The sequence below is a fragment of the Ailuropoda melanoleuca genome, chromosome 14, assembly GCF_002007445.2.
Source record: "Ailuropoda melanoleuca isolate Jingjing chromosome 14, ASM200744v2, whole genome shotgun sequence".
NCBI lineage: Eukaryota > Metazoa > Chordata > Mammalia > Carnivora > Ursidae > Ailuropoda > Ailuropoda melanoleuca.
This window is the reverse complement of record NC_048231.1, coordinates 58,522,260-58,535,723: the sequence shown is the minus strand read 5'-3', so window position 1 is coordinate 58,535,723 and position 13,464 is coordinate 58,522,260. Positions and strand designations below refer to the sequence as shown.

The 13,464-nt window shown below is 40.3% G+C and overlaps 1 protein-coding gene across 8 annotated transcripts in view; it reads right to left on the bottom strand.

The window, feature by feature from the left end:
* GREB1L (GREB1 like retinoic acid receptor coactivator) overlaps positions 1–13,464 on the bottom strand; it is a 259,381-nt gene that overhangs the window by 33,195 nt on the left and 212,722 nt on the right. For all 8 annotated transcript variants that reach the window (XR_004620338.1, XM_034642744.1, XM_034642747.1 and 5 more), the window contains 2 exons: positions 11,302–11,494; positions 1,650–1,783 (listed from right to left, as the gene is read on the bottom strand). Coding sequence is in view for 7 of the 8 variants with exons in the window: in XM_034642744.1 (XP_034498635.1) it covers positions 1,650–1,783; positions 11,302–11,494 (327 nt within the window). In the remaining variant the exon portion in view is untranslated. The remainder of the gene's footprint in view (positions 1–1,649; positions 1,784–11,301; positions 11,495–13,464) is intronic.

The window sequence follows — 13,464 nt, the reverse complement described above, 5'->3', positions numbered from 1 at the left end:
CTGGATGCCCCGGTTTTGACCACTCCCCCTCCTACCAGAAGGAGAGTGAGTTAAGCAGCTGAGAGAAACCTGGCTACTCGCCTAAGATCATGCAACCGGTCAGGGACAGAGCGGGTCTAGATTCATTCAGGTCTCTGATAATGTCTCCTTACATTGCAAGGATTTAGTAGGTGGGGAAAAGTGAAGAAATCCTTCAGTTCACTCAATCCTGGGCCAGTTCTTCAAACGCTCAATAAATCACAGCTATTATTAGCTTGAGTGACTGGGTTGGAAGAAGTGAGCACACAAGATCCTTGTTTAAAGCTTCATGTTTTTTGATGGGCCAGCTAGGTAAGCCAAAGTTAGAACACGGTAACTTTGATCTAAGGCATTTAGATCTCACACTCTGAAGGAAGTATGAATTTAGAAGTGAACAGTCTTCACAACCTGTTCTGTTTGCACTGAATTTTAATTATTATTTTGTAAGTATTACCAAAGTTGTAAGAGAAGTTGACAGGACTGATTCTGAATGACGCTACCGGAAGAGAGGGGACGTTCCAAGCCAGTGGAAGCAGCAGGTGGGTGGGAAACACTTAAAAGGGAGACTCGTGGGATGATTTTGGAAACGTGAGATCACATGTGCTATGAAAGGATTAATGTCACAGTGTCAGTTAAGTCTTCTTAAATCCAACAGCTGCAAAAATATAAAACCCTACTCTGAGCCTGCTCCTTTTGTTGGTGCAGCATAATAACTCACTGGGGAGGATACACCCACCTGTCCTCACTTTTAGTTCTCTTTCTTTTTTCTTAGCAAAGTTATAGAACAGGTTGTTAAATAGGCAGCTCGTGGTCAATTGGAGCCAATTTGAAGAACGAGAGCTACTAAAAATTAAAATGCGCCTCATCAAAAAGAATCCACCTGCCCCCGTGGCTGGACGGTCAGACAGACTGCAGTGGAGGGCAGGGGGGACCTATTCCAGGTTATGTAAGTTCTAATGCCTCTGTGATGCTTCAAGTCTGTGATTCAAGATCAGAGGGAAAAAAATAGGGAAACCCTTTACTCTTCTGGAATTTGACCAGGACTTGGAGAATAAAAAGAAAGCAGATGAGACAGAAAAGTCATGATCTTTAGCTCCCACGTCAGGGACTGGAGGAGGCGCGTTAGGAACTGATTTCACTTCAGTGATCTAATTGCTCTTAATTTTCTCCAGTCTACACTCCAAATCTCTCATAGTAAAGTTCAGTTTTTACTGAGTCATCTAAGGGTACTTGCCTGTGGTGGATAGAGGGGAAAGGAGAAAAATGAAGACGTGTAGGGCGTATGGTGGGGGAAGCCACACCTCAGAGGAATGGTCTTTAATCAGTACATCCCTCTGTCCATCTAATCCCCTGGCGGTAGCAGTAAAGCATGCTTGGGAGATGATTCAGAGCATGGCAAGTGGTTCTAAGTCCCACTCTGTGTCGCTAGTTTCCTTTGTTAGTCTTGGATGATCACAGAAAACCTATATGAGTAAAAGGTCATCTTAGGAGAGGCTATTTTTATGCTGCCTTTGCATGTCATCTGCACAGCTGGGGCTCCACAGAACTCCCTGTGACAGTGACACAAGAGACTTTTGGCTATATTAGACACACAAGTACAGCTAAGGTAAAAGCTGAAGGTCCTTACTTACCTTTCCAAGAGCGTGTTCACCATTTTTTCAAAAGTTTCATCACATCTCAGAAGGGGGCTTGTGATTCCCCACTGTAGAGACTTACTGTATTCATTCAAGCCAAAATACAGCTTCTCCTGGCGGCTCATGTCCTCCTGATTCAAAATAGAGCCAAACCCAGTGAGGAGAGGATACAATGTGTCTTGTTTTCTAGCGGTGGGGGGAAATCCCTGCAATATGTTATTTGCTGGAAGGTTAAGAAATTGTGAATAAACAAGAGGGACTACATCAAACTAAAAAGCTTCTGCACAGCAAAAGAAACCTCAACAAAATGAAAAGACAACCTAGAGTATGGGAGAAATATTTGCAAGTCATATATCTGATAAGGGATTAATAATCAAAATATATTTTAAAAAAACTCACATAACTCAATAACAAAAAACCCAAACAATCAAAAACGGGCCGAGGAACTGAATAGACATTTTTTCTAAAGAAGATGTACAAATGGCCAACAGGTACCTGAACTTGTGCTCAACACTGCTAATCATCAGGGAAATGCAAACCAGAATAAGGATCTAATGTACAAGATGGTGACTATTATAATGGGATATCACCTAAACACCTGCTAATTTTTTTGTAAAGTAATCTCTAGGCCCCATGTAAACCTGAACTCACAACCCCAAGATCAGGAGTTACATGCTCCAATGACTGATCCAGCCAGGTGCCCACCTCACACCTGTTAGAATGGCTGCTATCAAAAGGAAAAAAGATAACAAACGTTGGCAAGGATGTGGACAAAAGTGAACCCTTATGATTTGTTGGTGGGAGTGTAAATTGGTACAGCCACTGTGAGAAACAATATGGAGGTTCCTCAAAAAAAATTAAAAATTGATCCAGTAATTCCACTTCTGGGTATTTATCCAAAGGAAATGAAAATAGGATACAGAAGAGATAAATGCACTTCCATGTTCATGGAGCATTATTCACAATAGCCAGGATATGGAAGCAACCAAGTGTCCATTAATGGATGAACGGATAAAGAAGATGTGGTGTGTATACGTGTATGTCCACACAATGGAATATTATTCAGCCATGAGAAGGAAGGAAATCCTGCCCTTTGTAACAACACAGATAGACCTTGAGGGCATTATGCCAAGTGAAATAGAGAGAGAAAGACAAATACTCCATGGTTTCACTCATATGAGGAATCTTAAAAAAAAAAATCATCAAACTCATAGAAGCAGAGAGTAGAATAGTGGTTGCCAGGAGTGGGGTGGAAGGGTGAACAGGCAGAGGTTGGTAAAAGGGTACAAACTTTTAGCTCTAAGATGAATAAGGTCTTATAGGCTAATTGAACATAATAAAAAAAGATGAATAAGGTCTGAAGAACTAATGTATAATATGGTGACTATAGTTGTGAACACTATCATATGTAATTGACATTTGCTAAGAGAGTAGAAATGAAATGTTCTCACCAAAAAAATATATATAATACATATAAGTACACACACACACATATGCACACGCACACATATATGCAAGGTGATGGATGTGTCAATTAACTAGAAAGGAGGAGTCCTTTCAAATCATCACAATGTACACTTTAAATATCTTACAATTTTACAGAGACAAAAAAGAATGAAATCTCGAAAAAAAAAATAAAAGAGAGAGGGACAGGCAAATCAAGAAACAGACTCAATTACAGAGAATGAACTGATGGTTACTGGAGGGAGGATGGGTGAGGGGATGGGGAAATAGGTGATGGGGATTAAGGAGTGCATTTGTTGTGATGAGGACAGGGTGATTTATGAAAGTGCTGAATCACTATATCGGACACCTGAAACTAATATAACACTGTATGTTAACTAACTGGAATTAAAATAAAAACTTAAAAAAACATTAAAAAAATGAGGCTTTGCCATTTGCAACAACACAGATGGAACTAGAGGCTATAAGGCTAAGTGAAATAAGTCACACAGAGAAAGGCAAATGCCATATGATTTCACTTACATGTGTAATCTAAAAAACAAAATAAATGAACAAACAAAAAATAGACTGTTTATATAGAGAACAAAAATAAATAGATCAAGTAAGCAAGCAAACAGGTGGTTGCCAGAGGGGAGGGGGATGGAAGGATGGGCGAAGTAGAGAAAAGGGATTGAGAGGTACAAACTTCCAGTTAAAAAATAAATAAGAAAAAAATTGTGTTTTGTTATATAACCTGATATCAACTCTACAATTATCTCTGTGGCAGAAACCAAAATTTCTTTTCCCTTCAAATGAACTTTAATATGTGGCTAATGTTGACATGCTTTTTTGTTTTTTAGAGAGGGAGGGTGGGAGGGGCAGAGGGAGAGAGAGAATCTTAAGCAGGCTCCACACCCAGCACAGAGCCTGACATGGGGCTCAGCTCACAACCCTGAAGCATCATGTCTTCTGGGAAAATGTCCCTTCTCCTACAAAAAACCCCAAAAAACAAAAACTCCCTCCTAAGTCCTACCCTCCCAGAGACCTTCACCCTGCAGCTCTCCCCGTCCTCTCGCTGCTGTCCTTGCTTCTCTCCAGCCAAACGCTCTGCTCCCTGGACGGTCACCAAAGACTCCTGAAGCCAAATCCAGCAGCCTGTACCTGTCAGTCCTTGGCCACTGCCTTCTTGGCAGTTCTCTTCATTACCTTCCTCAACAATTTTATGCACACCAGCTGCTTCTGTGATCACTGTTCTTGACAACATATTCCAAATCCATATCATAAAGCCCCAGTAGAAATCCCGAGCTTGCATTTAAATCTGCACACTCGCCTCAGCCTTAACTCATTCAGAATCCACCTCCTCTGTCCTCCGCAGATCACTCTTCCTCTTGGACTTTGCTCCGGCTAAAGGCATCACCTCAAAGAGATCTCGGACTGTTCTCTCTTCCCCAGTAAAAAATCCTAGAAAGTTCACCATTTCTCCCATACTTTATCTGGATAGGACCACTATTTATGTGTTTGTTAATCTGAACCTGAATTATCAGAAAAGCTAGATGACTGATCTCCCCATGTTTAATCACTTTGACTTAACCTCTATCATGAATGAACTGCTTTGAAAGGCAGCCTCTCGGTATCTCCTAGAGCTGCGCGTATGCGTTCACGCCCACATATCCACCCCCCCAAAAATACATACTTGGGTCTACCATGTGCTGGAATGTCTATCGCAGCAGTACTTGAAATAAATGAATGGGATGGATAAATGAATTGTGGTCACCCGGTGTAATCTCTATACAGCAATATGAGTGTTTTAGGACTTATGCAAAATAGAGAAGAATCTCACAATTGATGCTGAGCAAAAGATGCTAGAACTCAAGAGTGCATACTGCATGATTCCATGTATATCAAGTTCAAAACCAGGCAAACCAAATCTATAGGGTAAGAGGCCAGAAGAGTGTTGCCCTCTGGTGGGCAGTGTCTGTTTTCTGGGCTAGTGGTAATGTTCCATTTTTTCATCTAGGTGCCAGTAGTTCTACGGGTGCTTTCATTTGGTGAAAATTCATCAAATTGTACGTTTACACATTTACATTGTTAGTATAAAAATAAAAGATATATATTCTGGTAATATAACTTTTTTTTTTTAGAGGAAAGCGATTCTTTTTTTTTTTTTTTAAGATTTTATGTATTTATTTGATAGAGAGACAGCCAGCGAGAGAGGGAACACAAGCAGGGGGAGTGGGAGAGGAAGAAGCAGGCTCCCAGCAGAGGAGCCTGATGTGGGGCTCGATCCCAGGACCCTGGGATCACGCCCTGAGCCAAAGGCAGATGCTTAGCAACTGAGCTACCCAGGTGCCCCAATATAACTAACTCTTGAACAATATAAGTTTGAACAGTGTGGGTCCACTTATATATGCTTTTTCTTTCTTTCTTCTTTCTTTCTTTCTTTCTTTCTTTCTTTCTTTCTTTCTTTCTTCTTTCTTTCTTTCTTTCTTTTTCTTTCTTCAAAAAGCTTTATTGTTTCATTTGGTGCAGGGCTTGGGGGAGGGCTCCAGGGTGGTTAAAAAGCTGTCAAGTGGCTGCAAGGAGAGGCTCAGGCAGAAGCCTGGACAACCAGGGGGAGGCAGATGGGTTCCTCAAGGGCCACTGGGCTCCAGAGGCTCCTACTTATCATGCTTGGAAGTGAGCCTTTGGAAGAGATACTCACCCAGCCCAGGCTTGGGGGCTAGCCAGTCTGCAGAGGTGAGTCAGGTAGTCGCCCAACTTCTTGATGAGTTTCACCTCCTCATCTAGGAAGTGGTCCTCCAGGAAGCTACAGAGATGGGGGTTTGTAGGGCAGAACCCAGAGCAGGCAGGTCCAGAAGGGCCTGGTTCAGATTCTTCTCCAGGACCATGGGTGTACCCACTTATCTTGAGAGGGCTTCCACATGTCCTGAAGAGTGAATGGCTGCTGGGTCGATCTTGTATCTTCAGAAGACCCTCGTCCCTCCTGAGCCACATGGCTGAGGTTGGAACAGAAGCCCAGGGAGAGGTAGGCATTGGAGCCCTGTGGATGCATGTTGACCAGGCAGGTGAGGACGGCCTCCACCTTGATGGAGTCTTTCTGATGAATCTGGGAGCTCATGGTTGATTGGCAATAAGGACCTAAGCTCGAAACTGTTGATGGCTAGTTCTGGAGCCAAAGGATGGCTAAGAAAATGGTTCTGAGGTTGCAACTGGAACAGAGGTTGGAGGGTAGCTGGAGGCTGGAAGAAGGGGCATCCCTGGGTCTGTCCCGTCCAAACACTGTTGAAGCAAGAAGCAGATCTGCAGGACCATCAGTGCTCTGCCTACATGTAGATTTTTTACAGCACAGTCCTGTAAATGTATTTTCTTTTCCTTATGATTTCCATAATGCTTTCTTTTCTCTAGCTTACTTTATTGTAAGAATACAGTATATAATTATATAATATACAAAATAGATGTTAATCAACTGTTTATGTTATTGGTAAGGCTTCCAGCCAACAGTGGGCTATTAGTAAATAAGTTTTGGGGGAGTCAAAGTTATATGCAAATTTTCAACTGTGCAGGGGTGAGTGCTTCTGACCCCTGCGTTGTTCAAGGCTCAATTGTATTTTTAATAATATTATGCTCCTATGAAAAAATGGTTAATGCCTATGTAATAAGTGTAAACTTTGCCAGCCTGGCACTTCAAGCCTCTATCTGTGTATTTTCAGGTTTCTTTTCATCCCCTTAGTGTTCTCTGAAAAATCCCTGTGTTTCCTCCTCTGTGATGCTGCGCAAGCTGTCCACTGCCAGGAGTGCCCGAGCCCAGTCCTTCCATTCTTGCAACACCCATCCGCCGCGTTCTCTCCATGTCACCTTTCCTAGTGCTCTCAGATGGGTGAGACTTCTCCTTCCTTCCAACCCCCAGAGCATTTTGATTTTTTAAAATTGTCTTATTCTACTCGTTGTTATTGTTTTTGCAAATAAAAACTGTACATATTCTAGGTGCACAACTTGATTTTTTTTTAAAAATTGAGATGCAATTGACATGTAACATTGCATTAGTTTTCAGGTATGTAACATAATGATTCTATTTATGTATAGGGATACCTTGTAGACTTGACCACCACAATAAAGCAGGTGGCCAATAAAATGAATCAAATGAATTGTTTGGTTTCCCAGTACATACAAAAGTTATGTTTACACTATATTGTAGGCTATTAGGTGTGAAATAGCATTATGTTAAAAAACTAACGTACGTATCTTAAATTAAAAGATACTTTATTGCTTAAAAATGTTACCCATCATCTGAACTTTCAGCAGCCATAATCTTTTTGCTGGTGGAGCATCTTGTCTTGATGTTGATGGCTGCTGATGGATCAGGGTGGTGGTTGTTGAAGGCGGGGGTGGCTGTGGCAATTTCTTAAAGTGAGACAACAGTGAAGTTTGCCACATCAATGGACTCTTCTTTTCATGAATGATTTCTCTGTGACATGTGATACTGTTTGATAGCATTTTACCCACAGAACTTCTTTCAAAATTAAAGTCAATCCTCTCAAACCCTGCCACTGCTTTCCCAACCAAGTTCATGTAATATTCTAAATCCTTTGTTGTCATTTCAACAATCTTCACGGCATCTTCACCAGGAGCAGATTCCATCTCAAGAAACTACTTTCTGTGCTCATCTGTAAGAAGCAAGTTCTCATCTGTTAAAGTTTCATCATGGGCTTGCAACAGTTCAGTCACATCCTCAGGCCCTACTCCTAATTCTAGTTCTCTTGTTATTTTCACCACATCTGCAGGGACTTCCTCCACTGACGTCTTGAACCCTTTAAAGTCATCCATGACTTTGGAATTAACTTCTTCCAAACTCTTGCTAATATTGATATTTTGACCTCTTCCTATGAATCATGAATGTCTCAATCACCTAAAATGGTGAATTCCTTCCAGAAGGCTTTCAGCTAACCTTGCCCAGATCCATCAGAGAAATCACTATCTACTGCTACTATAGCCTTATGAAAAATGTATTTTCTTAAATCATAGGACTTGAAAATAGAAGTTACTCCTTGATCCATGGGCTACAGTATGGATGTTGTGTTAGCAGGCATGAACACCGCATTCACCTCATTGTACATCTCCATCAGAGCTCTTGGGTGACCAAGTGCATTGTCAGTGAGCGGTAATATTTAGTTCACGTTCTTACATGGATGTGGCATTATGCCACAGTGCTGAATCTACTAATGTGTTTACAATAGTAACATCAAAGGTCAATGACCATAGATCACCATAATAAATATAATAATGAAATATTGTTATGAAACGAAGTGTAATGACATGAAATATAATGAATAATAATGAAAAAGTTTGAAATATTGTGAGAATTACCAAAATGCAACACAGAGTCATGAAGTGAGCAAATGCTGTTGGAAAAATGGTGCCAACAGATATGCTTGATGCAGGGTTGCCACAAATCTTCAAATTGTAAAAAATGAAATATTTGCAAAGTGCAATAAAGCAGAACATAATAAAATGAGGTATGCCTACAAAATGATTACCAGAGTGAGTCTCTCAGACCATATATATAATTTTTTTCTGGTGATATGAACTTGTAAGATCTTTAGTGACTTTCAAATAGGCCATACAATATTAACTGTAGTCACCGTGCTGTACATTACATCCCCAGGACTTACTTATTTAAAACTGGAAGTTTGTACCTTTTGACCCCACTCATCCATTTCACCCATCCCACTCCTGCCTCTGGTAACCACCAAACTGTTTTCTCTCTATATATGTTATTCTACGTTTATAACAGTGACTTTAATATGTACTTTGCTTTCTCCTTTAAACAGTCAGTTCTCTCTGTGTGTTCTTGGAAAGATCTAACACAAGCCCACAAGTGCTCAGTATTTTTTGAGTTGAATTACTCTGCTTTTCTCAATTTTCCCTTTTTGAGGACAGTGGCCTCAGGATAACGAAAGGAAGCTAATGGTTAGGAGCTTCTTCCCTAATGTGTAAGGGTGTTGTTGTAAATTAGATTCAAAGTTTTTACCTTTTTTCTATGGTGATCTCAGTTTCATACTGATGATTTTTAAAAAACCTTAATTAGAGCATAATAACTCTCCACCCCTTAATTATTGTGATTAAATCCTGGGTATCAAATCTTTAATTCATAAAGACTTCACTATATGCCTCTCAAATAAGAAACCTTTAAAAAATATAACCATAGTACCATTAATCATAGGAATGACTTTTTAAAAAAATATTTTATTTATTTACTTTAGAAAGAGAGAGAGAGTGTACAGGAGTGGGGAGAGGGGCAGAGGGAGATGGAAAGAGAGTCTCAAGCAGACTCCATACTCAGTGTGGAGCCTGATGTGGGCCTTGATCCCAGGACTGAGATCATGACCTGAGAATTAAGAGTTGGATGCTCAACCGACTGAGCCACCCGGGCACCCAGGAATGACTTTCAAGGAAAATTATTTTAAGCCTATGTCCTTATTATTTCATGTCAGGAGAAGGGAAGAAGCTTTGAGTCCTTCCTATCACTGGTGTGATCCCTTCTGGAAAAGACTACACCAACGAGGTAAGTTAGGATATTTCTCTCCCCCCACCAACAATATATTTAAACTTAACATTTAATAGGAAAACTGTTGGCTTAAAAAACAATTTCTCCCTTCACAAGTTTTATTGGCAGTCCCATTCCATGTCAGGGCAACTACTTGTGTAGCCTACAGGTGCACCCTACACTTTAGAGGCAAAGGAACTGAGCCAGCCTCTTAATCTCACCTGTAACTTGACATCCAACTGATGAAGATGGCAAAGAGAAGATACTAACAAAGTGAGAGCTCAAAGCAATCTCTATGTGATAGTGAACTCGCTGAGACAGGTCTCACAAGGGAGGCATGGTTGATGCCAACATGATTCAGTGACCTGAGCTTACTTGACTACAAAGAACAAATCAATACTCACAAATAAGAGCACAAGTCAGGGAAAACTTACCTACTTCATAACAGAATGAAATGTACTGGGTTGATAAATGAATAAATGTTATTTTTTTTAAGATTTTATTTATTTATTTGCATGAGAGAGAGAGAGAGAGAGAACAGCAGGGGGAGCAGAAGGAGAAGCAGGCTCCCTACTGAGCAGGGAGCCTGACTCGGGGCTCAATCCTAGGACCCTGAGATCATGACCTGAGCCGAAGGCAGATGCTTAACTGACTGAGACACCCAGGCGCCACTAAATATTATTCTTATGTAAGACATATCTGGCATCTTTTACTTAAACATATTTATTTAAAAATATCCATTATGTTCAATATTTTTAAACAAAAAATCCACTGATTAATGGCTAATCTTCATTGTTTTTTTATGAAACACTTATTTCTTTTCCTGGATAGTATATTTATCATACACTGTATAGGTCATAGAAAATATTTTCCAGGTGTTAGGGACTGGAGCCAAAAAAACATACAGTCCTGAATATGTACAACTTTGAGATGGCTTCCCTCAACACATTAAGTGCTACTACTGAGTAATTTAAAATAAGACTGAGAACTTATTGCAAGAAAAAATCCAGTTGCTGGGAGAACATGAGCATAATTTACAGTCATAGATCAGTAAGACTGAAATATGACAGAGGAGCCATTCAAAAGGACAATAAAATTTCCACATTTCAGATTGACATTAATCATTTATTTTTTTAAGATTTTTTTTATTTGAGAGAGAGAGACAGAGATAGCAAGAGAGAGCATGAGCGGGGAGGAGAGGTGAGAAGGCGGCTCCCCACTGAGCAGGGAGCTATACAGCAGGGGTGGGGGGCCTTGATCCCAGGACCCTGGGATCAAGACCTGAGCCAAAGACAGATGCTCAACCAAGTCACCCAGGCGCCCCTGAAATTAATCATTAAAGGCATAAAAACAATTCAGGCTATTGGTAGCCATATAAGATAATATCACATTTTTGGGGGGAAAACTATATCAGATGGAAAATTTTGTATCTGCATGATAATTTAAAAAAGAACATAATCAGATTTATATAGGACACTACTCACTAGTTTTTAGTCTTATAGTCAATTGTAATGATACGGAACTTTTAGGAGATAAAACTTCATGTTAGATTTTTGAAGTCTTGTGTTATTTTACAAAGCGATGACCATATTTTATTACAAGATTCTGCTCCCTGGGAACTGAGAACATGACTGTGTATCAGAGAGCAGAACAGAGACTCACCATGCTGTCCAGCTGTATCCAGTGAACCTCATTGCTGGAGCTGATCCGAGACTGTTGGGTCTGTAGTGTGTACGGGAAGGAGCTGACCTGGAGCACCAGAAGGTTGAAAGCCTCCAGGACTTCCCTGCAGTTAATGACTCTATCAGCCAATCCATGACTGGGTTCACCATGTGACAAAGAACCCGAAATGACACTGTAGAAATATTGAAAGTCACATTAATACCTCCTAATTTAAGGGATTAGATAAGAAGCAGATACCAAAATGGAGATAATGTTTTCATTTTTATTTTTCTAGTTCTTTTTAATTAGGAACAGGATTAGAGGCAACCAACATTTAATTTGAAAGAGCAATAATTACACTCCTTTTTACCACTTTCAGACAGATCTCAAAGATATTTTTTTCCTGTTTCCGTCTGCCTCTGATATACCTCAAAGTGTAACTCAGTTCTACAGGCCTAGGATACCTAAATCTGTAGCTTAGATGGATCACTTTGATCTGAAGTCTCATCTGAATGAGAGTTTCTCCATCAAAACATGATGCTTATAACTGCAATGACTGGTACACCAGAAAGGCCCCCAAACTTCGAGGGATCCCCTCTGTGTTAATGTCACTCTCCTTCCTCCCTTGAGCATGTTAGACTATGGGGAGTTGTAGAGGGGCCACTTACCCCTTCCTCCCCATGACCAAAATTTTTATATCCAAATCATTTTCAGTTCTGTTCAATTTGGATATACCAGGTTGCTATGCAGCCTCAAAACCACATATTTTTTTGTCAAAGAAATAATCTCAGTGCCTTGAGGAATTAAATAGAGAGAGATCCAATATACATCCTCAGAGCTATTACCCCAAACTTTCAAAGATGAGATATATCAGGTCACTGAGCTATTTTTGCTCATAGAACACTAGGAGTAACTGAACAGCATCTGGGCAAAGTTCTTTCTTTCTTTCTTTCTTTCTTTCTTTCTTTCTTTCTTTCTTTCTTTCTTTTTCTTTCTGTCTGTTTTTCTTTCTTTCCTTCTTTCTTTTTTTCTCTCTCTCTCACTCCTTCCCTCCCTCCCTCTTTCCTTTCTCCCTTTCTCTCTCTCCTTTTTCCTTTCTTCCTTCCCTCCCTTCCTCCCTCTCTTCCTCCTTCCTTCCTTTCCTTCCTTTTTCCTTCCTTCCTTCCTTCCTTCCTTCCTTCCTTCCTTCCTTCCTTCCTTCCTTCCTTTTAAATCTAACATGCTATTCAAGATCTTATTTATACCTACATATGCCTTTAGAGTTCAGATGTGGAGTGCCAAATACATTCTGGCTTTTGAACAAGTGCTTTTGCAATTCTGATATTTCTACAACAGATCCCAAATCTTTCATATTCTTAACCTCAGTGTGTCCTGAAGAAAGGAAAATCTCTGAACAGTTTGATGATGCCTGAACTTGCCTTTTTAACCCATAAGATCAAAGATACACCCTAACAGATAATTACTGTAATTTGGTCTGGGAGCAAAATTGGCTCCATCATGCCACATTTACTACTCTTTCACTGTAAACCCACCTGAAAAATAAAATATTCTCTTGTTTAAACTTGTAAATTAGGGAAGGCTTCAGACTTGCTCTCAGATCTTTTTTATTATTATTATTGTTTTAGAGTTTATTTATTTTTTTAGTAATCTCTACACCCAACGTGGGGGTCAAACTCACAACGTCAAGACCAAGAGTCACATGCTCCTCTGACTGAGCCAGCCAGCTGTCCCTGCTCTCAGATCTTTAAGTGGCATCTTTAAAGGTATGTGGGTAGAGAGAAAGGCAAGGAAGAGGAGCAACAGCAGAAGAGGAAAGAAGAGAAGAAGAAGGGGGAAAAAAGGGGAAAAGAACTGGGGAGGAAGAAGGGTGGAGAAAGGAAAGCACATGGCCCTTCTGGGAGCTCATGAACCTCAGCCTTCCTGCTGTTGCCCTTTCTCTGAGGCAGCTGAGTTCTATAATACCTTGCAGACAGCTTTATAACAGAGGCTTCTTCCTTCCTCCCTCCCTCCCTTCTTCTTTCTTCTTTCTTTCTTTCTTTCTTTCTCTTTCTTTCTTCCTTCCTTCCTTCCTTCCTTCCTTCCNTTCTTTCTTTCTTTCTCTTTCTTCCTTCCTTCCTTCCTTCCTTCCTTCCTTCCTTCCTTCCTTCCTTAAAAGATATATTT